Raw genomic sequence first — 26,427 nt, 5'->3', positions numbered from 1 at the left:
CATATATTTTACTCATAGAAGGTTTGTCTGTATATGTTCATGTGTTTGTACAGAGTGGTGCAATAGAAGATAGCCCCTAATTCATAGAGTGCGTGCTGACACAAGGTTTGTGATACACCTGTCTGTTGTGTTAATCCCTGCATTGACATATGAAGATTTTATTGTGTTTGATTCACAATGTTGGTGGCAGTCACTGGGCTATGGATAGGGGGGGGTTCTGTGTTTCAGTGCACTGTTTACAAAACCAGTAGTACTACACTTATTTTTTCACCAACTACTGAACTCCGTTTTACGGGAGTACACATGATGGGATACCCTTTTTATGAATCTGTACTGTGGCAGCTTGAAGGAGCTTTCACATAGGTGTAGCTCCACTCTCGATATACCGGGTTCCAATTAAGACAGCGAGTCTTCTTTCTAGAACTCTCTCCCAAATAACAGGAGTAATCAAATCACAGAGCGCATGAATAAAAACTCCACCCTCACAGCTTCAAAATGCATAGGCTTTTCAACTAGTAAAGCTGCTTACCTTGTATGGAGCCACTATTTTGTTTACACCTTCGAACCCATCTGGGGCTAGTAAATGTAATTTTTTCACAGTAAATACTGTAGTGTGCATCTGAAAATGGTGGAAAAAATTGGTAGTTAATGCTACAATGAAAATGGTTTCTAACTTTTATTTTTCTCTTTTAAACATATAATAAAACTTAAAGTGCAGATATCTTGTGTGTACTGTGTAATTGTAAATATTTGCAAAATGTACACCGTGCTTTAAATAATAATAAAAAAAAATCCACAAGCAATTACAGTGCATTTTTCTGTGTTAATTTTTTGTAAATTAAATATACACACAGTACATTTCTAACTGGTTTTATATTATAGTGTTCTTAAAATATGATTAGTTTGCATTAAGTAAAATCTCATGCCAAAACCAATAGCATCATTATTGTGTGCATAGCAATTACTTATGAACTTTTTGAAATCACTTCAGTTTTTTGTTTTGGTCCAGCACCTCCTGGCTCTCTGGTCCAAGCTATGATATTCCGTTTGACTTGTCTTGATGTCTAGTTATGTATTTATAAAGAAATATTTTTTTTCACAACTATGTATGTTTTTAATATAGTGCCAAGAAAAAAAAAAGTTAAAACTATTACCATATTGTTGTTTTGCTTACATGTTGTGTGGCATTTTAGGTAAAATTTACCAAGTCACAGCAAGTATGGTCAATAAGTATTTGCACATCTCCGTCGGCTGGTAAACTTATTACTTCAGTTTTTTCTGTTGCTTTTTGTACTTGTATTTTGTATGCTATTTGCACACAGGAAAATAATTCAAACTACAGTAAATGTTTAAAAGTGCATCTGGCACAATCTGCTTATTTGCAAGAAGGCTTAAAGAACTGGTTACTGTAATGTCACCAAATTTCTGACATATTCTTTGGTCAAATAATGTGTGACGCTCAAAACACAACTTGCTGTTGCCTGCTTAGTTTCAGATGGTTTGGAGCTTCTGAATATTTCTAGTCAGTCTTGCTTTGCCTTCATACATATATACATTTCTTCTTGTTCCTTTTAGCATTATGGATTAAACGGGAGAAATTTTTTCTGTTTTTTTTTTTTTTGTTTGTTTTAATACTTATTGTTATTTAATTTTCCTAGTGTGCTACAGTGTAAAGAGTACAATAATATGGCTGCCTTATTCTGTTTGATGCACATTATCTTTGAGAGACCTGAAGTGTGGGTACACAGTGCTCTTACATGTGACTTAAATTGAAAACTTCAGCCATGTGTCTTTATTGGATGACCTTAATCAGGACTAATTTCAAATTAATTCAGAATTCTGCTGTCTCAGTTGAAAAGTTGGCAGCCAGATTTTGGCTCTTAAATGACTGAAATACAGCCTGCTCTCCCAGGTTTGACCCTCTGGCACATTTCACAGTCTTCCATCCTCTAGTTACACTTTGACTATGGTTGTAACCTCTGCAGTGAACTAATACTGGTATCACTGCGGCTGCTTGTGTAGGTAAATGCATTTATGAGCATAGCATAAGGAGTGAAATATCTGAATATGAATTGAATAATTTAGACATCTATCCATTATCCAACCCGCAATAAAATAAAAAAAAATGTATTTAATGAGAATAAACTGTAGCTTTGTTTAGATGTATTTAGTTGGTTATTGCTACCTTACAATTCCAGTATCCCAGATTTAGTACCTGTCCTGGCGACTTGTCTGTGTGGAGCTTTTATAGGTTGAGCTTTTATGCACATCAGTTTTCTGCAACTACTCTGGTTCATCCTAGACAGAATGGGGGGAAAAAGTAACAAAAACAGATAACAATATACTTGAATACATACATGATAATTAAGCATGAGGCTGATGGTGTGGCATAGTGGTTACATCTTTGGATCTTGAACCCTGAGATACTGTGATTTTGAGAAAGTCACTTCACCTGCCTGTTCTCCAATTGGAAAAACAGAAGGAACATTTAACTAATAGTATCTCGGATGTTGTTGGCCATCTTGGATAAAGGTGTCCGCCAAAGAAAAACAATGAATATGACATCCCTGCATACCTTTGCCTTCTGAACAGGTTCAGGCCTTCTTGGAATGCTGTTCTACAAGTCCTGAACTGTTTGTAGTAGGACATTGAGCAGTTTTTCAATTAAAAAAATAAAGTCAGGTCTTTAAAAATGAAGGAGGTAGAAATCAGTTTTGGACTGTGTGCCCCAGGACCTCCAATAAAGGTTTGGTAATGTTTGGATATGATGATTAGAGAGGCTATCGAAAGACATTTGAGTACATCCATATCATGTATTTTGACACAAGCAAAGCTAAATGTAACTTGCAAGATTTCCTGAAGCTTTGTGTGCTGCTGAGAGGAACCTGTGGTACATTCAGATGGGAGGTTTATAATACGCTGATAAGGCAAACATGTTTACTGACCTGTTAAGCATTTGATTATCCAAACACTACCATACTTAGCCAACTTCTCATTTTGCCATAAAAATGGTCAGTCTTCGTTCACTGTGTTGCCAGCTAGAAAAGAAAACGGAATATACTATTTGTGTCAATGTCTGTCCATTAAACAAATTGCCCGAAGTATGTTTTTTCCTGATGTATTGATTAATTGATTGATTGATTGATTTGAATAAACACATGTAAAATCAAAGTTTTTTTTTTTTTCTTTAAAGACGGTTGCTAAGTGCAGTCTTACTGTGGTCATTTAAATTGCTGCTTTAATGCGAAGAAAATACAAGCAAGTAACAGATGGCGCACAAGGCAACTTTAACAAAACACATTAGTGGCATCTGTTCTGAACTGCAAAGAATAAATAAGAAATCAAAGAGAAACACTGTCAGAGCGGCAAGGATGTAGCAGTTGTGGGATGTTTAAATGTTCTCATCTTCGATATGATTATTTTAACTATTTTCCTCATAACTTTCACAAGGGGCTCAGTTTCTAGAACTCTGCAGTTGCTGCTTGACTTTGTTCCTTCTTAAAAAGTTTTTCATTGGAAGCTGATTTTGCCTTCCATTTTTAATATCTTCTCAATTAGACTGTTTCAGTTTCCAAACTCGGTAGGATAACTTAAGACAGGAATGTTTAACTTTGCTGTTTGAGTACTGCATCATGAGCGGAATTTCATTTGATCCAAAAAGGCCTGTTCTTTTATGGCTTTTAATTATGGTGCTTTCTTAATTAGTCCCCTTGATTCCCTTTTTGTGGTAGTCGGCAAGTTCTAAAATACAAAAATGCAAAGCTGATAAGTATTTTTACTTTTCTTAAAGGTGTGTTTATGGTTGTGCACCAAGGTGCATTTAAGTTCTTGTGACACCATTATTAGCAGAAACAATTCTCAAGAGGTGGTGAATTTATGGGTGCAGATTATATTAGATTAGCTGCTTTGTCTTTGTATTAAAAATGAATTTATTACAGAGATATGTAGTATTTGACATACACATTCTTTCAGTCTGTAATTTGAAACTGACCTTTACAGATCTGAGAATAAACTATACTGGTTTATATTATTATTGAATAATAACTCGATCACTATTGCTGCTGTTAAATGTAATAAATTTATTTTAGGGATTGTATGTGTGCTATTCATTTTGTAAGGAAATTGTTCAGTTTAGGGTGACAGGCAGCTAGTTCATATCTTGGCAGCTCTGGGCACAATACAGGAATCACCCTTGAGAAAGCACCAGTCCATCACACAGAGTCTGTTTATGGTTGCTATTTAAAATAGATAGATACTTTATTAATCTCAAGGGGAAATTCACATACTCCAGCAGCAGCATACTGGTAAAAAAAAAAAATATTAAATTAAAGAGTGACAAAAATGCAGGTAAGACTATATAACTTTGTATAATGTAACCGATGATCACAGGGTCCATGAGGGGCCTGGGCCTCCTAAAAATCCACCAACAGCTCCTTGGTTTTGCTGGTGTTCAGTTGTAGGAGGTCTGAGTTGCGCCATTTAAAAAAGTCCTTGATTAGGTTCCTATACGATAGCATACGTTCCCGCGATAGCAGTGTTGTCAGCGAACTTTTGCATGTGGCAGGACTCCGAGTTGTATTGGAAGTCCGATGTACATAGGCTGAACAGGACCAGAGAAAGTACAGTCCCCTGCGGCGCTCCAGTGTTACAGACCACAATGTCAGACCTGCAGTTCCTGAGACGCACATACTGAGGTCTGTCTGTAAGAGAGTCCATGATCCATGCCACCAGGTATGAATCTACTCCCATCTCTGTCAGCTTGTCCCTAAGGAGCAAAGGTTGGATGGTGTTGAAGGCACTAGAGAAGTCCAGAAACATAATTCTTACAGCACCACTGCCTCTGTCCAAGTGGGAGAGGGATCGGTGTAGCATACTGTATAGATGATGGCATCCTCCGCTACCACCTTCTCCTGGTATGCAAACTGCAGAGGGTTGAGGGCAAGATGAGAATACTGAGAATATTTAAATTCCACACTGTAAAGTTTCACACCAAGGTTAAAACCAGTCTTAGGACAGCAAAAAAACACAATTGTCTCTTTGTTGCAACCTTTAATATAACAATAGTAACACAGAGACAAATTTCTAGCAATTATGTCAAATATAATAAAGTTTTCTTTATAACCCTCTTACTGGAGTTCAGATGCCTTATACAGAAACATTTCAATTAAAAGTAAGATTTAGGTCAATTTAACTTTATTTTGCCAGTAAAACTGGAAGAAAAGGTTGCGGTCCTTCTGAGCAGAGGTTTAGGACTTTGACCTTGGCCAAATATGCTGCAAGTGCGAGCAGAATTTGAATAACTGATGTTGCATCCAAGGGCATCACAAGTGGTTAGTGTTTTTATTTTGTGTTCCACCTACTAATTTTACACACACAAAAAAAAACCCACTTTGCTCTCAACCAGTCTGGTAACAATAAAATTCTGCATTCATTGTGGCCCTTTCTGAATGGAGAGGAGTTAGACCGTTTTAATAGGAACATGTATCAAGTGTTGTAGAGGAAGACCTGTTTTTTTATGGGATACACCCAGAGGCAATTGATATCAAAGCTCCTCTGTGAAAAAAACTCCTCCAAAGCCTAGGTAGGTTTTTTGTCTTTTTTGCGTTTTTATTTATTCTTTTTCTTCAATTACCCAATTAGCATGTTGTTAGAAATGGAAATTTCTTTTATTTGGTTTTGCCTCTCTCTTGAAAGGCTTCAAAGCTTTCAGGCCGGCTTTATCAATTGGCTGCATTAGCGCTTTAATTATGCCTTGTGAAGCAGCCTTAATTAATGAGGCACTTTAAACTGGCGGTTAACCCCATCCTTTGAAAGAGAAGAGAAGGAGAAAACCTGAAGAGTACAGGTTTCAAAACCAGCCTAATGTTGGACTACTGGGGTTTCATCACTGAGCTACTCATTATGAAAGTGAGGCTCTGATTGGTGTTGCAGGCTTTTTACCACCTTTTCTTTCTTTGAGCTTTGTGTATCTTTCCCTTTTTGCTAATTTTCTTTTCACTGATTTTCTCTTTTTTGGTAGTTTTGTGTACAGGTGAATAGTGTCTCTTTTGGCTTCACAGGGGAACCGAACACAGGCGCTACAGGTGGCATTAACCATCTCTTCTGTGTCCAAGTTTTGTTGTAACCCACAGTTTTGAAATATTGTAGCTGTGGGAGGCTTTTTTGAGTTTGCATCATAGATGTCAAGTGAACCTATTTCAATAGGCACTGCATTGAGGTTTCCATCCATTCGTGAAGGAGAGTGCCATCAAAGTACCCAGAACTTGTCATGCCATGACGTGGATTTACAATGGAATCTGTCAACTCCTCAAAATCTGCTCATTCCAAACTACAATAATACTTCGGGTTAAAAAGTCATTGCATTCTGGGATTTTACTTTTGTTAAAAAAAAAAAAGAATAAAATTATCTGTTTGGTTTTCTCGTTCCTTCATAGGATACTTTACTTTACCACTGCCAATACTTCCATTGCATCTTTTATTCTATTGTGGCTCAACATGCTCTCCTCTGCCTCCTTCACTCCCTAGACATTGCACATTGCTAACTGCACCTTGTACCTCTTACTTAACTCTGTGAGATGATCCAAACTGGGATTCTTTTCAAGACTTGCTGGTAGGTACACATCCAGCTTAATGGACTTTATCAGCAGAGAATCAATTCCAAAGTACTTGCTAAAATATGCTGCCACATTCGGTACTGGCTCCTTTCATGACCAAGTGATTCTATATGGAATTTCTCTTCCCCCACTTCTACCCCTTTAAAATCTGTATTCAAGTTTCTAAAGATATTGGCTTATGTTTTCTTGACATACTGGCCATTTTTATTAATTCATACATGCAAAATAACAAAGCACTCAAGTATAATAACTTTGCATATAATAACTTGTTGTAATCCCAGTGTGCACACCTCTTTTATAGAGACAGACATAATGGCTCATGCCCCTCTCAATCAACGCAGCTCCTTGTCATGCATTCTTGGAGCTGTTATGCATATTAGCACTCCGGTGAGGTGAGTAGCATTGATGTGTACCTTTTTAGTGTCTGGAACTAGAGTCATTCATCACTTTTATTCATTTTCCTAAACCTAATGTCAGTATTACCAAAGTCTACTGCAGCAGCATCATGTGCAAGGTGGGAACTAAACGTGGCTGCAATGCCAGTCTATCAGGGCACATTCAGTGACACACATGTCCACAGAGCCAGTTCAGGCGGCTAGTTGTCGCTTTTTTGTGTGTGTATTTTTGTCTGTGTGTGTGTGTGTGTACTTTATCACTCTCCTTATGCTAAGGGAGGCATTCAAGGAAAATTTCATTGTACTCTGTACACCTGAACAATAAACTTGAACCCAAACTATACCTAATACCACTGCTAGCTGTTAAATGGACAGAAGTACTGTAAAACTATGGTTCATGCCTATGTGTCTTTATTTGAGGAGGTAAGGTAAGATAACTGAAAAAACTTAGTGTGTCAATAAATTAAAAAAAAAAAAATGAGAATGATCATTAAAAGATTGAAGATTGAGGAGGCCTCAACAGATTCCTCTTGAAGACTGAGAACAGTGTGTAGTGAATGCCTCTTGTCTTATGGATAGTGGTGTGAGGATTTTACCAACTCATGTCATGCATTAATCAGTATTGCAGATTGTGAGCACTCGCTGGCTCCACTGGTTTGGGTTGATGGACTGCAGAGGCTTGTGTTGTAAGATGACTGCTGCCTCCACACTTTCTGTTTTTGTATTAATACCATAGTTTTGGTGGAGACAGCAACTTTGAGTATGAAACCATAGATGTCTGATTTGCAGGTTTACATGCACTTGCTTTATGTTAGACAGCTATACATTTGTCGCTAGACTTCTGCTGAGGATTAATGTGGGGCATTCGGGGAATCCATATGCAGATTTGTTCTCTATCCACGAGCATCAACATAGGCGACTCCTGCCAGATTGTGACCTTTCACCGATAGCTCTTTGTTCAACATGTTAAACAGCAGCATAATGGCACCATCTGTACTGACTGATTTTTGTAAATGCCATTGCCATTTCCATGAGGTTAACTGGGATGGTCATGGTCTCTGATGCCTGTAATCTCCCCCATTGTTGTTGCATTCTCCTAACGGTTCTGGATTTTTACTCGGATGCCCTGAATATTCATGTGGTCTAGAATTTGTTCCCAGGACTTGTCTTCTCGGTGTCCATTTTCAGCATGTCTCATTATTTAGTAATGGTAATTTTTAAACCAGGGAAGACCACATGGCCTAGTTGGCTGGGAGCCAGTTCATGTAACTTGTCTGGGCCCAAGTTTCTGTTTGACTTGTGGGCCTTACAGTAATTAGCCGAGCCTAGCTCTGTATAGTACAATCTAAATTGTGATTTTGTATGTAAGTGTGCCCCTTCATGGAATGGCCAGTCTTCCAGGGTTCAGTACTGCAATAGGCTCACATTCCCTTTACCCTGTGCTGGTAAAGCAAATATTGAAAATGGAATTTAACATTACATGGACCTAGATAGTCCAAACATAAGCCAGAAGTAAATTTATTTCAGAGTCCTACACATGAGAAAAATGTTTTTTTTATGGAAAGAGAAGCCCTCCGTATTTAATGAGATAATGTCATGTGAGGTGACTCCATTTTACTTTGGCACTTCCAAACTAGTTTGTAAATAACTATTTTTAATTTTTTATTTTCTGTGCTTTCTTACAAACCCATTTACTAAGACAGGTTGGTGTAAAGTGTTGGCAATCTACTGTGAAGGGTTCAAAAAGCTTCTAAGCTGGGAGAACGTAATTTGAAAATCTTCACAAATAAACATTTCTTAAGGTTTTATTTGGAAGCGTGCAAAGTTGTTACCACAGATTTTTGCTCCATGTTTAGTCAGTACCTGCTGGAAACACGACTATGCAATATATTACAAGTCCAATTTGTAAATTAAAGTTAACCATTTGCACTGCCTGACTCTGAGCGGCACATGGTCTTTCCCTTGTACACTTGCATCACTAGGGCCGTTGGTTCCTTTCAGAAGACCTTCAGTCCTTGTTGGAATTCAATAAGTTCACAACTCTGTGTGCACTATTCTCTGAGAGAGGGAAAAAGCCTCCAAGGTCTTCGAGGAGTTAAGGCTGTGCAAATGTACTTTTATGGAAGGCATTTGTGTTCATCCTGGCAATCATGTGACCGCTATTGTAATAGTTTGGTGGTATGTAAAGTAGAATGGGGGAGAATTTTCATCCTAGAAATGCGCATTATCATGAGAGAACAATGTTTGTGCTATAGGGTGCACCTGATCCTGGAAAATGGCCTTTACTTCCTTGAGCATTTTATGATTATGCAGATCAAGGGCTTTGGGACTCTCATGACATTGCTGTGTTTGCTATTATGAATTTCCCACCATGTTTAACATTTGGCAACAGACATTGTGCATGGAAAGCATCCATTAGTTTTCAGCAAATTTAAAGCAAGTAGGGTGAATCAAATCATTTCACGTCTTTTCTAGGGATGCTTTGATCAGGTATTTTTTTTAATGTCCGATACTAATCAACAATTTCATGTTACCAAAACAGGCTGATGTGGTTTTCCTTTTTGTTTTAAAATTGTTTTCACTAAACTCCTGCATAATCGGCTGAGTAGAAACATTATGCTCTATATTAAAGTGGTATTTTTATAATTAAAATGCAGAACTCGGATGTTATCTGTTCCTTAACTAAATGAAATGCTGTGTATTGTTCAATGACCATAAAGAGAGAGAGGTTAGGAGCAGGTTTTGATAAAGTGCATTGCCGCACCCATCACCTGACAAACCAACTCAGGAACCCAGATTAGGGCCCAAGTGCAGCCATGCGATGGGTGACACCTCAGCACCACACAAATTCAGATGGAATGGAACCAGTGTGAGGTTTTTTATGTTGGCTGGTGTGCCAATTCTGCCATCAACCCCCAGGTTTATTCCCTGCAGGTTGGAGGACCTACATGCAGGGCTGGATACAGATTAACGTCATACCCAGGACCATAACAATACTAAAATGAATAAAATCCCCTTAAAACATACTTTTTAAAATTAAAAATAAAATCTCAAAAATCATACAAATGCCATAAAAGTAAATGAAAAATTTTGCCATAATTACAAGCCACTTTTCTAATAAAATGTTCATTCTTATCAGGAAGATACAAGACTAAAACGCTTAACCTTACACCTGAAATATACTGTACACATTTGGCTCTTAAGCTAGGAAGCCTATTATTAGTGAGAAACGAGGGCAAATTGTCAAATGTGTTCTTTTGTTAAGTTGAAAATGTGAGCTGTTGTGCTAAACACAAGATGGCTCACTGTCCACACTAAGATCTTAAACCTTAGAAAAGCAGGTTCTGAAAAAATCAATTTTTCAGATTGGCTGATTTACAGATCACTGATGGGGTCATTTGGGGTGAAAATTGGCCAATCTCTATTAGCAGCCATGTGATCGGAGAATCACTATTCTTTCCAGGTTTACTGCTCCTTACATCAAGATATGTACACCATTTGCTTTGACCCAGCATCGAAGCAGTGCTGCAATAAATTCCAGAATGTGAATTGCAAGACATTCAGTTTTTGCTGAGAACATATCTCAGAGGTGCTGATTCCGTTCGGTAGACATTGCATAGCATTAAACAATTTTCCTGTAAAATGTCCCTCTATCTCGGTCAGTGAACTTTAACTCGTGACAGCTGTTTTGCTTTGCGGATACAGTTTGTTCACATTTGCCATATGCTTTAATTATATTTGAGATTGTTAACTTTGACACATTAAATGACTTCCTAGATTTTGTGATTGATGCACCTGCATTTTGGGCACCAACTTTTTGGCCTGTTTGTTAGTTGCCTCATGTTACAGTGAAAACTCAACTGTCTAAGTGATAATTGTCAAGCCTGTTTTATAGCTGACACGTACTGCTAATTGCCAATTAAACCTCTTATGACTCACCTTAGCAGCTGCCTTTGTGTAACTGAGATTTAGTTACTCCTAACTGAAACTCCTTTTTCATGTGGCTTTTCTGTTATTTTATTTACCTCTGTATGTGTGTGTCTGTATACATAGATATACAGTATGTCTATGCAGAATATGTAAATGTGTATGTATAATAAACACATATGCAGCAATATACAGTACATATGTGTCTGTGTACTGAATATATACATCCTGATATTTTACTTATTATAATCAGCTGGAAAACTATCCGTTTACAGAACCCTTTCTCAATTCCTGAGCTGGGCAGCCTTTCGGTGGAAAAGACGTTATATGAAAATCAATTGAACTAAGCTGAAATTTTTGCCACGGGCCCCCTCTGTATATGGATGGTATAGCATACTAATGAGATCAGTGATACTTAAGGAGCATTAAAACAAACTTTTTTTTTTTTTTTTATCTTTAAAGAAAAACCGTCCGTAGAGCATAATCTGAAGGGCTGGTTCTGCTGCTTGTTATTTAGCTAGTCAAGGCCTACCTGGGGACAATATGCTCATGGCAAGTCCTGATACTTGTTCGTAGCCGCAGATATAACCCTAATTTCTGATTACAAAGGAAGTCTTTTCTTTGGACTGCTGCACATGTTTGATCACTGTATGTGAAAATTTAACCTGGATATGTATGATCTAGATAGCCATTCAATAGACCAGAATGATTCTCCTGATGATAGTTAGGCCTTCTCTTTACTGAAGGCGAAAGCTCATGGTTGATGCAGTATTCCTTCATTAAATAATGGTGTTTATATTGGAATTGACCAGCTGTGATAACTATGCATATTGCTCGCTCACTGGAAGTGCATATAGGTCATCAGGATTGTGGAATGCACCATTTAGTGTTTTCAAGCTGTAATTGTTGGATTGCTTGCTCAGTGGAGATCAATGTTTATCCCAGATATGGATTGTGCTTGCTGCTTGCATTTGGAAAAAGCAAACTGATCTTGAGGCTAGTCCTAATTGGCTGCATGAGCTGCTTGTTCAGCACTAAAACTCTGTGGTCCTGGAGAGGGTGATCATTGTCTACATTTCCTTGCTCTGGGATACTGATCTGATTGAAACCTGTCTGTTTTTTCTTTGAGCATTGTCATTTCTGAAGGGTGTCAGGCACAATTTTGTCTCTCTTAAGTGACTTCCAATATTCAAGACCGAGCTAAAGGGAACAGAAAATCTCATTACAAGGCTGCCTACGTGTGTTGTTGCTTAGCAACGATAATGCATAGATCTGGGAGAACATCTGCTGTGTCCAGTCGTGCCAAATTCGTATTGTATATAAACATTACTGCTTGGGAGGAGCAGTTTTGTTAAAAAGTCTTCCCTCGAAATCTGCTTACACTTGCCCACGAAGTTGTGTTTAACATTTATCTTTTTTTTTTTCCTTTTTATTTTTTCGGATGGCAGTACTGTTGCTTAGGAGCTAAGGAACTCCTTCAAATGAACTTCTGACAGCTTGTGTGTGTGTGAATGATTTTGTGTTGTTCTGACCTGCAAAATTGCAGGATCCTCATTTTGCTGATTAACGCTTGTGGTCTTTATTGTGGTGATTATGTATCTGTCTATTGCTCAGGTCCTTCTCTATAATGAAACTGACAGCATTTGCATGTTCCTCTACAAGTGAATGATGCAGATCTTTCTACACTTCCTTTCATAATCCTTTAATAAGAGCAAAAAAAAACAACTTTTTTTAATGTAGATTATGACTTAATCCCAACTGTAAATGCTACAAATTTAATTTTTATAATTAAAATCTAATAATCTTTCTGTCCAATTTCAGTACCCACAAGAATTGTGAGAGATGGTAAAATAAGCAAAAATGTTAACTATTATGCATTTGATCTGGCTAGCTACTTTTTCAGCTAATTTATTATTCTGTTGTGGTGTCATTTTTCTCATGCAAATCAATCCTTGCCTCTTCTGCTGCATTGTGTTGTGGTAGCACAGGTCATGTGATAGAAGAGAGATGCATGCACACATTCACTCGCACAAACACTGTTATTCATCGTCACCAGTGGATTCAAACAGCCAGCATCTGGGCTGTGAAGTAATGAGGACGTGGTGGATTCGGGAGTGGGACTGAGCCGGCTCATAAACAGGTAGAATATTGTGTCTCCACGCAGAGGGCTGTGCTCCCAGCAAGTGATCCTGGATCTGCAAAGAGCGAAATGCCTTGCCATTCCACCATCTGGAATATATCATTAGCTGGTACTCTCCCCCTGCACTCACAGATGAAAAGTCTCCCTCCGCACAGCCAAATGGATAGGCTCCTCCATGGGTCTGCTTAATAGTTGCCATTTATCAGTTCTCTTTCTAGCAGGCTGTTTTGAGACACTTGCTGTAATAACCAGCGTGAGACTGCAAGGTCAGCCTCTTGTCAAGAACGTGAATGCTTTGGTTTGGCTTACAAATGACTCTTGCCAGTAGATACCTTTCCTTTTGATTATTCAAAAGGTTGGTGGTCGGGGATAGAGAAGAGGATGTTTTTAAACATTTTTTGTTTTTGTTGTTTATTTTAAAATCACAATTCCACAAGCCTGCTTTGCTTTGATCAGTTCAGTTTTCCGAAACTTGGTCTGCCTCCTTAGTGCATCAGAAATTTTTTAGAATGTTAATGAACTTTTGGGGTGTGAGGAAGATGTCATATTAGTGGTCATTGCATTTGAATGCACACACTCCTCTACATCTTTTATTTTTAATGTTACACTTTGACTGTGTGTTTGCTGTATGGGTATTCTATATTTTGTATTGCAGTTTGCACTCCTGCAAATCACTTTAAAACAAAACTGGAGGTGGTGTTGCATTTTTTTCTGCCTGTTGACAGAGTTGAAATTTATTCCTAAAAACAAGAGTCAGACTCATTCCAGTGCTGCTTGCCATCTCTGGGGAGATGCAGCTTCAGTTGGATCATATACATTACTTTGCTCTGTGGAATTGTGGAAATCCGGTTTAACTGAGTATTACAACTGGATGTTCTACAGGTTTCTCCAAAATCCTCCTGATGCACCTCTGACCTGTTCAGGTGAGGGTTTACTATAGTGGCTCAGCCTAACTGGTGTATTTGTCTTAAGAAGAAAAATGTCAATATGGGATGGAACAAAAGTTGACTTCAAAGTTAAAAACGTGTAGACCTGCTGTTGATGTTGTATCTGCTGATTTGGAGGACAGCTTTGTCATTTGTCCCCCATGCCTACTATTGCTTGACACTGGGAACGACATGTTGGACTTCTGAAAAATAGTCAGTGATTTATCACTAAGGCCTTTCTTGTTTCATGCATCTCATTAATCTCGTGATTTTAATTATCTTACCTCATTTTTTTTCTCATTATTTATTTGCTTTATTTATTTAACTGTCTTTCAACATCAGCATTTTGCTGTTGGTTGACTTACTGACCTTTGTATTCATCCTGACCATGTCCCCCAAGTCCTCTAGCTGTCATTCCCACAATTTGTAATCCATCTTTAAATTACCTCATCAGCAGCTTTTATCCTTCCATGCTCCACAGTCAATTTTAAGGCTTCTTCAGAAACCCAACAAGCATCTTGCTAAGGAAAAACCTTTAGGTGTGTTTTTTTCTTTTCTTTCTTTTTATTCTTTAGTAAGTTTTTGCTAAATTGGCGGAACAAAAACCCATAAATTCTAAAAGAAGAATAACTCTTCTAATACAACCTTCTTTTATATAAAAATGTATTTAGTTCCAAATAAATGATAGATTAAGGGAGTAATATAAACTTTGCTTATATTTCAAAGCAGCAATCTGCTCTAATTAAAGACTAATTATTTCTAACTCTGCTCTGTTTACACCCTTTAAGCCCTTCTGATTTTGATCACTTCTGTTTGTAAGTCTGGTAAGTAATGATTAGTAGTGATGAGTGAACTCCATGGTTTTCGCTTCGCCTTAGGTTAAGAGAAATCGCAGAAGTGTTCACAAATCTCGCTGAACTCTGCAAAATGCATTGAAGTCAACGGGGAATGACGGTCTGAACTAGGTTTTGCTACACTATAATGGTGTAGTCATCTTTAAAGTGTCTCTGATGGCTAGGGTTACATCTCCCAACTATACTGGACCACTTATTGTGGCCAAAAGTTGACTTGAGCTGTGTGGCAGAATTGCCAACTACTGTACAACTGTACTTTCGTGAAATCAAAGTGGAAAAATGTCAGTCAGACATGCAATCATATATTTTGTCGAAGCAAAGCAGAAATGCCGAAGTCCGAGCTAAAGACAGAAAAAATATGTACATCAGGGGTCCCCAACTTTGGTCCTGGAGGACCCCAGTGGTTGCAGGTTTTCATTCTTACCCTTAATTAGTGACCTGTTTTTGCTACTAATTAACTTCTTTTGAATTAATTTCAATTGCCTTGTTTTGTAAGATTTGGTCCCCTGAATTTCATCATTCCTCTGAATTGCTTCATTTCTTCACTTAAATGGCACCGAAACAGAAATGAAAGTTTGAAGTGAGTGAGCCAACAGAAGATCAACTTCTTCAGGGACTGAAACTCCAACCAAATTCACTCTAACCAGATGCTTAATTAGGCTCTGATTCTTGTTAATTAAACCCAACCTTTAATTCCATGGCTTGTTGCTGCTCTCATTGTGCAATAGCATAAATTTCCTTATTTGTTGATTTTTCTCTTTTCTAAGAGCACTGTGAAAATGTTTTGGGGACCTGAGTGGATCCTGAGATATTCACATTTCTTTACTTTCAGATATCGTATGATAAACACAGTTTGCTGGTTGTGTTTTGGTTCATTTTGTATTCCATTATTGTTTGGCTGCTAATTAAGGAAAAAGAAACAATTAAGGAGTCTTCTAGAGCAAGTTAAATAAAATTAATCCAAACGAAGATAATTGGGAGCAAAAATAGGTCACTAATTAAGAAAAATGTTAGAATGAAAATCTGCAGCCACTGAGGCCCTCCAGGACCAGATTTGAGGACTCCTGATTGTAGGTCTTTCAAAGGCAGAAAATGCAATGTTGGGTGTCATCATTGAAGTTGTGCGCTGGCTTGTTCTATTTTTTCAAGTTGGCTCTTCAAACTGTCTGTTCTGATGCTGTGCACTTTTTCTTCTATCAAAAACATAGAATCATCTTGTAAATAAACATAAATCTATTATTATTATTATTATTATTATTATTATTATTATTATTTCATAGAGTCTCCTGTGTTTGGGTGGATGTGTCAGACTCCTTCAATGTTTTTTGTTTTTTTTTTCTCCCAAGTGGCTAAATATGCATGTATAGGGCAGGCACCTCCTTCTCTTATACTGAAATAGAACTCAATCGACCTGCACATTTGGTAACAAGCAAACATAACTTGTTGTTTATGCTGTATCTGTTTCATACAAATACAATTTTGAGAACCTGCATTATTTACTTATCTGTTCTACAACTAACCAAGTCCCACACAGTCTGCAATGCAAATGATCAGCATTATATACCAAGTGTTGGCTGTTACAGCTCCAGCTGATGTCATGCTGGCCATGCAAGTCATTGTGGAGTGCTGGGGAAAAAAGTTCTCCTAAGCCTGCTAAATTATCAGTAAACTTGATGAACAAGGGCGAATACGGTAAATTCACTGCAATTAATGCTTAGAATTACACTTATAATACACTTATAATTACTGATGAGCGAGCAAAACAATTTGCATAAAACTAAATTTTCATCCAAAGATGGGGTTTTCACTACACAAAATTAAATTTTTGTAGCGTTTTTCTACTGACTGAAACACTAAATGCTGTGTGGCAACCAGCGAAATTCATGTAACCATTTTCTCCATATGTGAAGGCATGGCACAGTTTATTCTGGTGCAGAACTTGTAAAAGGGGACACAGATAGAGAGCATACTGCAGAGATGCTACTGCCCTGGTCAGATCCATTGTCCAAGGTGCGTGACCACTAGCAAGACTCTTGAATGATCTTGGCTTGTTCTAGTTTATTGAGTTAGAAAATGTGAGTGGTGTGAATGTGCTGTAATGGAGTGCACAAGGCTGATGAGAGCGCATGGAGCAGCAGCAACATTGGAGGGTTATTGGAGGGCTATTCCTCCCTTAGGGAGGAAGATCAATTGCCTTTCACCCCCAAACAACCATAAAAATATTATTTTAGTGTATTTTTGTGTCGCAATTACAAAATCGTGTGTGAAATGAATTTTAAGGGCAATTTTTGTGAAACTGTATGTGAAATTAAACACTATTTCAGTTACCACTAATCATGATCCATCTTATTTATAGAGCCATTTCAATGTATTATTATTATTATTATTATTTATAGAGCCATTTCAATGGTAAAGTTTGAAACATGCTCAGCTGTACAGGTTTCATGAAGGCATTTAATTAAGCTTAGTGCTATTTTAGGTGATAGTGGTCTTGGAAATGACAAATCACAACTGACTATATCAAGTGTTTTTTCTGTACTAAAGTATTTAAATGGTTTGGGCATGAGATTCTATCTATCTCTCTATCTATCTAGTCAATTATTCCAGACTTTCTACCAGAAATTCTAATATGAAATGTTACACTGTACTTATTTAGTATTTGGAATCATCTTGGCTTTCACATTGTTGCAGGGAGAAATAAGTAGGTATGCCACAAACAATTTGAAAGCATTGCACAGTTCTGCAAAATTCAGTTTTCAAAATCAAGAAATCATTTCAGTTGTGGATAGTTGTTTTTATTTGCATTCATGAACGCAATAAAAAAAATATAATTAGAAATTTTCTATCACATCACATTTAAGTACAAAATTAAAAAGTAATTGAATTTAAATTGTATGATTTGCTAAATTTTTATTAATATAAACAATGTTGTTCTAAGTCAGTTTAACAAAGAAGCTATTTAGTCAATGTAGTATTCTTAAAGACATGTAAAAAAAAAATATATACAGTATATTTATTAACTTAAATATAACTTCTCTAGCTTTTCATCTAGTACTTTGTTTGATGGCCTGTCATTTGTACAGTGTTTCTAGTATCTTGTCCATATAAATCATCCAGCAGTAGTCTGCCATCATAGTTGCATCCCAAAGTTCTTACTACCTTCTTTACATGTCATTGATATCCTAAAGAGATACTTTACCTTTCTCTTCACTCACCACTCCAAGGTTTTCGGAAAAATATTCCTTATGCGAAACTAAGACTCGTATTGCAACCAAAATTCATTAAACCTAACTAATAACTGCTTTAAAATACCTAATAATTGATTTATAATTAGGATCTTTATTGTTACCTAGTGAGAAGTCAAGCAAAATGAGACCTTTATTGTTACCTTATAAGCATGACAAGTACTTCTTTGCATGATACCCTTTTGCTTCATGGTTGTTCATTGAACCTTTTCTCCATGTAGTTAGATGTCAAAGCCTCTTTCAACACAATCTCGCGCAAATCAGTAACTAGCTCTAGTGACTGTGTGGTTGTTTCTTGCATCACTCTTGATAAGTGCAACCCAGTCAAGTAGTGTGCACCTCCATTGCACCGGATGTTTTGTTATACGAAATTTCTTCAGAATAGCTGAATTGTTGTAGCCTTAGACTTTGTTCTCATTTTTTAGCTGTCGGTTTAAACTCCTTTTGCTTTTCAGCCACTCACACACAAATAACTCTTAACTACTGTCATATTGTTACCATGTTATTAAAAAATGGGCTCAAACTTTGTGCTAAATTACTGTTTCATTAATTTTTTATGCAGAGAAAGAACTTTAACAGGACTGCGTCTAGAGTTAAAGTACCTCAGTATTGCTGCTTTGATATTTAAAGCTCCTTTGGGTTCATTAGAAAGCCTCTTCGGTTTAGCTCCACTGCTTCCGGATCCTGACTTTCAATAAAACTTTCTGTCATCTATCCCTGTCTTTAGTATACTGCAGCTGTTAAATGTTTTTTGTTCCATTCTGTGAAATGTCCTCCTCATTCTTGGAGAAGAAATGCTACAATATGAAGGATATCAGAAAGACTGAAAGTCTAAATAATAGGCTCAATTTAAGCGAAGCATGGGTTCCCACCATTTTTTGAAAATTGTCACATGTACAATACCAGAATTATGATTTTAGATGGTTGTTGCATTTGCCTTGGAAGCCGCGCATAACAAAAATTTAATTTATAATGTGGTGCCTTAAGTAAAGCCCCACTCACAGTAAGGAATTCATCTTGATTTTAGTTGTAGCAAACTTAATGTGGTGAAGATTTTTTTGTTGGTTCTGTTACTGTATTTTTGTGCTTACTGAAGAGAAGATGTGCAGTATCCATAGGAACAGCATATTTCAACTGAGGCTCATTCATGAGGCATTCATGGAACAATATCCAGTGCTCTTGAGAAACAAAGTGGCATGCTGCTGGTCTTGCAAGCATTGCATAAACGCCAAGAAACCCTTCCATCCATATCCTTGAGGCTGTTGTCAAAACTGTAGATTGTATGGAAGGATATCCTCATAAGTCAATGCAGATTGGTGTACCACTAGGTTACAGCAGCATGTTCTTTATGATTTACAGGTCACTTCTTATTGCGCCACCTGATATATTATAGGTGAATTTGTCTACAGCAGAGGCTTCCTGTCTACTAATATAATTCATAGCACAACATAACAGTATCGCGTAAACCTACAGGCCTACCTTGGTTGTCCCACTACCTTCCAGAAATGTGTCTCTTGATTTAATGGACAACTCTAAAATGGTCTGGTGTGAATGGAGTGTGCCTTGTGATCCAGGTGTGGCACCCTCATAGGCACAATCTGCTGAAACTGGAATGGAAAAGAGAAATCATGAAATGGATAGTTGAGTTCACATTGAAAATATTTACATGTTTATCCGTAGTTACTTTTGTTAAAGTATTTGACTTTTGTCTTCTTTTGCTGTAGCTGTTCTTGCTGTTTCCTTCAGGGAATACACATTGTATATCCAGTGTAGTAGGTCAGCTGTCCTTGTCCTTTGACAGCCTAAATCTACTAATTGAAGATGCAGGATGTGCTGATGATTGGGTTTTGCTACTGTGTATTTGTATGAGTGAAGACAAAGTGTGCTTTTTGTGCAGTTACTGCTTGATGGCAGCATATCTTGCCATCTCTGCTGGCTGCACCATATGTCCCTCAGGCTGTGATTACAAGAGCCTGTACAGGCAGCTCTCTTGCTCCTGGAGGCTGCAACCTGCATTTTAAAGAATGTTTTATTTTTTTGGAAGAACATTGTAAACATATACCTTGTGGGCTGACCAGAAGGCTCCTGTAGAGTAAATGGAGACAGTTCAGAATTCAGGAAGTGACTTCAAGAAGTCCATCTATGACATGTAATGTGCTGCAGTGCTCAAATGCAAATTAGTGAGCTGCACTGATAACGCACAGACGTGAAGGCAATTACTCCACAAATTGATCGGTAATAACCAAAGCATTTAACAGGCATTCTAGCTGAGCACTTGTATTGTGACTGCTGGTTTGGCTGTGCATACTTACATGGAGTTGTTAGTGGCTCATTTTCCCTTGTGTCTTGTGACCATGGAGCCTGATGTGTCCTGTGCCACCTCTTTGTGCCCTGTTATGTTCCATAAGGTATGCCGTTGCTCATGTTCAAACTCCACAATTGAAGCTGCTTTCGACTTTTCCTTAATGAAGCAATAATCACTTTGTCCTTTTGCTTGACTTCAATAATACTTAAAACTTTACTCAGCCATTGATTCAATGTGGATTTTTGGTTTTGGTGCCTGTATGGTGATATTGATGGTAATAAGGCCTATATATTTTTTTTTTCTTTTTCCACTAGGCCCAAGCCATGGAGAGGCAGAGACCAGGGAGTGTATTTATTATAATGCCAATTGGGAGCTGGAGAAGACCAATCAAAGTGGTGTGGAGCGCTGTGAGGGAGAGAAGGACAAAAGGCTTCACTGCTATGCTTCATGGCGCAATAACTCTGGTACCATAGAGCTGGTGAAGAAAGGTTGCTGGCTGGATGACTTTAACTGTTATGACAGGTGAGGATTTAGCATTAAAGAGCAATATTTTTAATGTGGATAGTTTAAAAATGGCGAGAGCATGGTGGCACAATCACGGAGTACCTTAGGTTTAAATATTCGCTTAGTCTCTGTTTGTTTGTGTTGAGCTTATACATTCTAACCGTGCCTCCAGCGTTCTTTGTCTGAGAAAATGTGCTAAGTAATTTAATTGGAGTCCCAAACTGGCCCAGTGTGAATGTGCCCTGCAATGAACTGGTACTTCTCCTGTGCTCAGCGCTGCCATTATTGGCATCTATCATTTTAGATTTGAAATTAGTTATGGAATATTGTTTATTGTAGCCATTATGATATCCTATTCCACTGTAATAATATGAATAATAAACTGTGTACTCTTCAGCACACATGTATTTTAAGGACCAAGAAAATTATTATGAAGTCAGGATTTGAAGACCTCAGCTGAGATTTGTGCACATTATTAGTCAGGGTTATTATCCCTTTAGGGACATGCACCACAGATTTGCAACCGTTTGAATATGATCATAATATGCATTTTCTGGAGGAAATCTTATAATAAAGGCTTTGCTTTTACATAATATTGTAATTTTCCTTACTTAGGCAAGAATGTGTCGCAACAGAGGAGAATCCCCAAGTATTTTTCTGCTGTTGTGAGGGAAACTACTGCAATGAAAAATTCACACATTTGCCAGAAGTCACAGAACCTGAAGGTAAGTGCCTGGGTGGTGTTTGGTTATCCCTGAGGAAGCTGACACATAAAAAATGTATACTGATATCTCTCTACAACAAGCTGCACCATTCCAGCCTCAAGGTCGTCTCCATTATTTCTTAAAGCCAGTGTCCTTTGCAGTCTCTCGTGATCCGCAGTGAACTTTCTACAACTATCCATTTTTCTGCTGCTGTAAAACCATTTTTTTCATTTCTTAAGTTTATTTTTACAGATGCTTTCAACAAACTGAGTAAGTATGAGAGTGACTGCGTGTATATTATGAGGTACAGGTTAGGTGTGCATAATAGGAAGAAGGGTCCAATAAAATTTCTCTGTGCCATAATTGATACATGCATTAAGCAAATTTCAATACTTACTGGATAAACCTGTAAAACAGTATTCGTGTGTTTCTTTTTTTAATGAAAGAACATGTTAAGTGTGAACGGTATAAGTGAAAACAGTACGTCTATACCTATTATGCACCCCCACCATGGTTATCGCTCCCTTAAAAAATAAGTAATAATGGGGTTTGTGTACAGTTAAAAGACATTAGCATACTTTTATGTGTTGCTAGGCCAGGCAGCAGCATCTGCACCCCTGCACAAAAACCTCACACTTCAAGATTCACATCTTCATTCACTCCTGGACACTATTATCAAATCACACTCCTGTTTAGTTAGTTCACATCTGTTAATTCCTTTTGTTCCTTATATTTACATTTATCAAACATGTATGTTACACTAATTTAATTTTGTTCTTGTTGTTGGTATTACAGGTAAAATTCAGTTACAACAAACTCCCAGAGACCTTAAAAATATTTTGTTGTAACAAGATTCTGTATTTGTTACTATAGTGCTTTCTTTAACTTGCATCCAGGCATTTGCAATCATTTCAATAACTTTTTTGACGTTAATTTTAATCTCCTCCTGCTTACAAGTTATGCTGACGAGAATTTTTCTCAGCATTTCCTTGCCATAATACACTTTCAGGGTGCGAATGATGCCCAAATCCAATGGCTGAAGCACTGCTGTGCAATTGGGTGGGAGGAATTCAACGCAAACATTATCTAAATGTGGAAGCATGTTGTGTGCAGCACAGTTATCAATCAGAAGCTGAATCATCCTCCTTCATATTGTGAGGTTTCTGAACACTTTTGGGACCTCCCCCCCCAATCCCCCACCCAACGGGAACGACATGCTAAAGTGCGTCCTGAAGCTCGATTGCTATGTCTGTGTAAGATTGTTTGTCCGTTGCTGGGGCAGGGCAACAACAGGCTCACAGCACTTCAGTGAAGCACCACAGAAGCAAATCATAAAAGACTGGGGTTACACTACAAGTCCATGTCTTGTACGAGGCTTGGTCTCATTATTTTAGCAAAACCAACTTTATTCAGCTTGAAACAGGAACGGCACAGTTATTTATTGTAGCGTGATCTGCCACTCTGCTATACACAGACACAGCAGTCAGGCAGGGTCGTGGCCAGGTCAGTGACCAAGTAATCTTGCTATCTGCATTTACAATTTACGTGCTCCTAACCTTGCATCACCCATCGAGATCTTTTCTCTTTACTTTGGCGGTGAGCCTGCTGTTGCCCCGTACAGATGCAGAGATCGCACTTCGGGATGCTCTTCGGCGTATTGTTCAGTTGGGGGAGGTCCCAGGAGAGTTTGCAAACCTCACATTTTCTTGAATGAGTGCCACATTAATAGGAATGTTGGTGTGGTTCAGTTGAGGGAATGTTGCCCCTTTTGCTTTCTGTGTTCTTATGGCCAGAGAAAACTTGCATGACCCACAGGCTGTCAAATGATGATCCTGGATAATATACCACTATCCCAAAATTCTTAGTTGCGATGTATCTATACTATATTTCTCTGTCTAGCCATTTATTTATTTGAGCGCAACTTGGTAAGCCAGTTTGTTCACTATAACACAATGTGTCTTGCTCAGTAAATCTGAGACTGAAGTCCAGTGCTTTAGGCATTGAAAAGAGAAAAATGGCAACTTTATTCAGGCTTTAAGAGTTTTTTAAATCTGTTTTCTAGTTTAAGTAGCACTAAGACTAATGGAAATGGCACAGGAAACTGGAGTAGTGTAGGAATGGTATGGAAAAATCCGTGAGCAATCTGCAGAAAGCAATGTATTATATGTTTGGAACTGGAATGTACTAACATGTGAAAGTATAAACTGAATAAAGAGTACCACCTTATACTGTGGGCATTTTAACAGATATTTTCAGTCCGCTGTTGGAACTGTGTAGGGCCAGTCTGATGTGCCATTGAGCTCCTTTGGTGTCCTGGCTTCATGGCAGCAGTCCCTCTTTTTTTAAAAACTGAACATTCTATAGATATGCTATTGTGTTTTAGTCCTTTACTCGTAAAGCACCTTGACACAGTGTTCCCTGAAGTAAGGTGATTTTTTAAAAACAAACAATTTTTCCTTTCACTTGCAATTGGCTAACATTGCTTCGACTGAATCGTTAAGACTAGCATTGACTGGGAGAGAAACTGGGTGTGCAGTTTAGTTCAATACATGTTGAGCTTCATCGGTTTAATTTTTATAGAAGAACTGGGACTTGGTTGTTGTGTTTTTGGGAAGTTGTAGATGACTAGCTGTGGAACATTATGGAGATGAACGCCTAGATTCTAGCCTGAAGGATGAAGAGTTGTCAGTATTACCTTACTCTTTACAGATTCCTGTCTGCTAAAAGCGCTGTTTTGCATTTTTGAGCAAGTACATTTCACTCATCCCACATCTCACCGCACTAAAGCAATTATTAAAGATATATTTGAAGAAGTACCATTTAGATTTATTGATAGATACAGATGAGTTTTATCAGCATACAAATGAAAGTTAATTTTATGCTTCCGATTCTTATCTTTCCGTACCAATGAAGATGTAAATGAGCAAAGTAAATAAATACAATTCAGTTGTTTTGGTTTTTTTTTTTTTAAATTAACCTGAAAACATGTGTATGCATCAGAAAAATAAATTAACCAAATAAAATAATTTTGCAGCCCCAGAATCTTGGGTTAGAATCCCATTCCAATTACTCTGCCTCTGTAATGTGCATGTTCTCACCATGTTTGTGTGAACCCCAACCATGTGTTCTGTTTTCTAGCCTCGGCCTGAGGATGTGCCAGTTAGATTAATTGATGACTTTAAACTGCCCCTTTACCAGTGATTGTGGGTGTGTACATAAGTGTGCAGAATGGTGCCCCGTTCAGGATTGGTTAATGACTTATGCCTGGTGGTCCCCTTAAAAGCCATAATGGAATTAAGTGGTTTTGTTAATAGGAACATGGTCAGATGGGTGACTAAATGTGCTTAGAGACTGTGAAAGGAGCTATACTGTATAAAGTATTGACAAATTATAGTAGTTTGCTTTTTAGCACTGGCCAGTTTGAATTCAGCGTTTTCATTTATTGTACTGTAAAAGCATTATAAAGCAGATAAGATCATTTCTTCTGTGAAAGACAATATATCAAACTAGCATTGAGTGCGTGTTACTCCACATATGAAGTTAGTAGAGTAGATGAATATGTCCCCTTAATGATTTAGTACTGTAAACTGCTTTTTGTTTTTGGAGTGTTCCCATTATTTTTCTTTAACTCCTCAGTATGCATTACCAGTAGATTTTGGCAGAGCTTTAGTCATCAGCTTTAATCAGCCATTTCATGAAGTATTGAGCAGTATTGGATTGGGCTGGATTTCTTTTAATACTGCATTAAATATTTTTTATTTTTATATTCTGTTATTTTTGTATGGGTAGTATGGTGGCAGAGCGGTACTATTGCCTTGCGGTAAGGAGACAGGGGTTTGCATCCTTGATGCACCCTACATGGAGTTTGTAAGGTTTCCTGATGTTTGCATGGGTTATTTGCGGGTGTCCACTACTCACCCAGGTGCAGACCCAGGCCACATGGAAGGATTACATTACTTGGCTGGCTTTGGAATGCTTTGGAATTTCCCAGAAGTACTTGGAGATTGTTGCTAAGGATAGGCTGTCCAACTCTGTATGTTTCTTCCATAGCTTTCACAAGGAGAAGCACATGGAGTGTAAAGTGTATTAATATAATTTATCAATGTGAAAATCTTCTAGTTACTAGGGGTGGGTACCTGTAGCTAAATAACCCATTTTCCTAGTATTTGAAAATAAACTATAATAGTTATTACTTGCACATTAAAGCTCCTTTAATATCAGAAATGGTAGCACTGGACCAACAATTAAATGCCCACTTTGCTGAATGACTAAGAGCTCCGTTAATTACAGGCAGATTACTAAGAATACTGCAGTAAGCACACGTTTACACTGACCAGGCAAATTCTCATATCGGTGTGGATGTCATGTCAAAATGAACATGACATGTTTTGCTTAGCTACTGTGAAATTGGATTCTGAAGTCATTCTTTATATATATATATATAAATAATATTAATTTATAATATATAAGCAGCCAGTTGATCAGTAGAGAGCAGGACAAAAATATTGTGTAATTTGGTTATTGTCTTTATTTAAAACAACAAGATCAGCGCAAATTTAATTTCTTTGTTTGCATTTTTGACAAATAGAGCAAAGAGGCTTTAGTAACCTGCTCAGGGTACACAGTGGATCAGAAGCAAGTCAGGAGCCTTAGTGTTTAAATTCTTCTTGTTGTGATCCTTTTAACTTGTGCCACTGTTGGTTGCGTGCTTTTTATCATGCATCATGTGCCTATATCTGGGGTAGTAATCACAGATACGGCTGCCACATAGCAGATCAAAATCATTTTAGATGTAAGGAATTTAATGGGTTTT

The 26,427-nt window shown here is 37.7% G+C and overlaps 1 protein-coding gene across 3 annotated transcripts in view; it reads left to right on the top strand.

Moving 5' to 3' along the window:
* acvr2ba (activin A receptor type 2Ba) overlaps positions 1-26,427 on the top strand; it is a 130,108-nt gene that overhangs the window by 71,850 nt on the left and 31,831 nt on the right. For all 3 annotated transcript variants that reach the window (XR_005633789.1, XR_005633788.1, XM_039753652.1), the window contains exons 2-3: positions 20,721-20,928; positions 21,526-21,635. Coding sequence is in view for 1 of the 3 variants with exons in the window: in XM_039753652.1 (XP_039609586.1) it covers positions 20,721-20,928; positions 21,526-21,635 (318 nt within the window). In the remaining 2 variants the exon portion in view is untranslated. The remainder of the gene's footprint in view (positions 1-20,720; positions 20,929-21,525; positions 21,636-26,427) is intronic.

The sequence above is a fragment of the Polypterus senegalus genome, chromosome 5 (genome assembly GCF_016835505.1).
Source record: "Polypterus senegalus isolate Bchr_013 chromosome 5, ASM1683550v1, whole genome shotgun sequence".
NCBI lineage: Eukaryota > Metazoa > Chordata > Cladistia > Polypteriformes > Polypteridae > Polypterus > Polypterus senegalus.
Note: the sequence above shows the minus strand (reverse complement) of the source record. Positions and strands in the feature narration are given on the sequence as shown.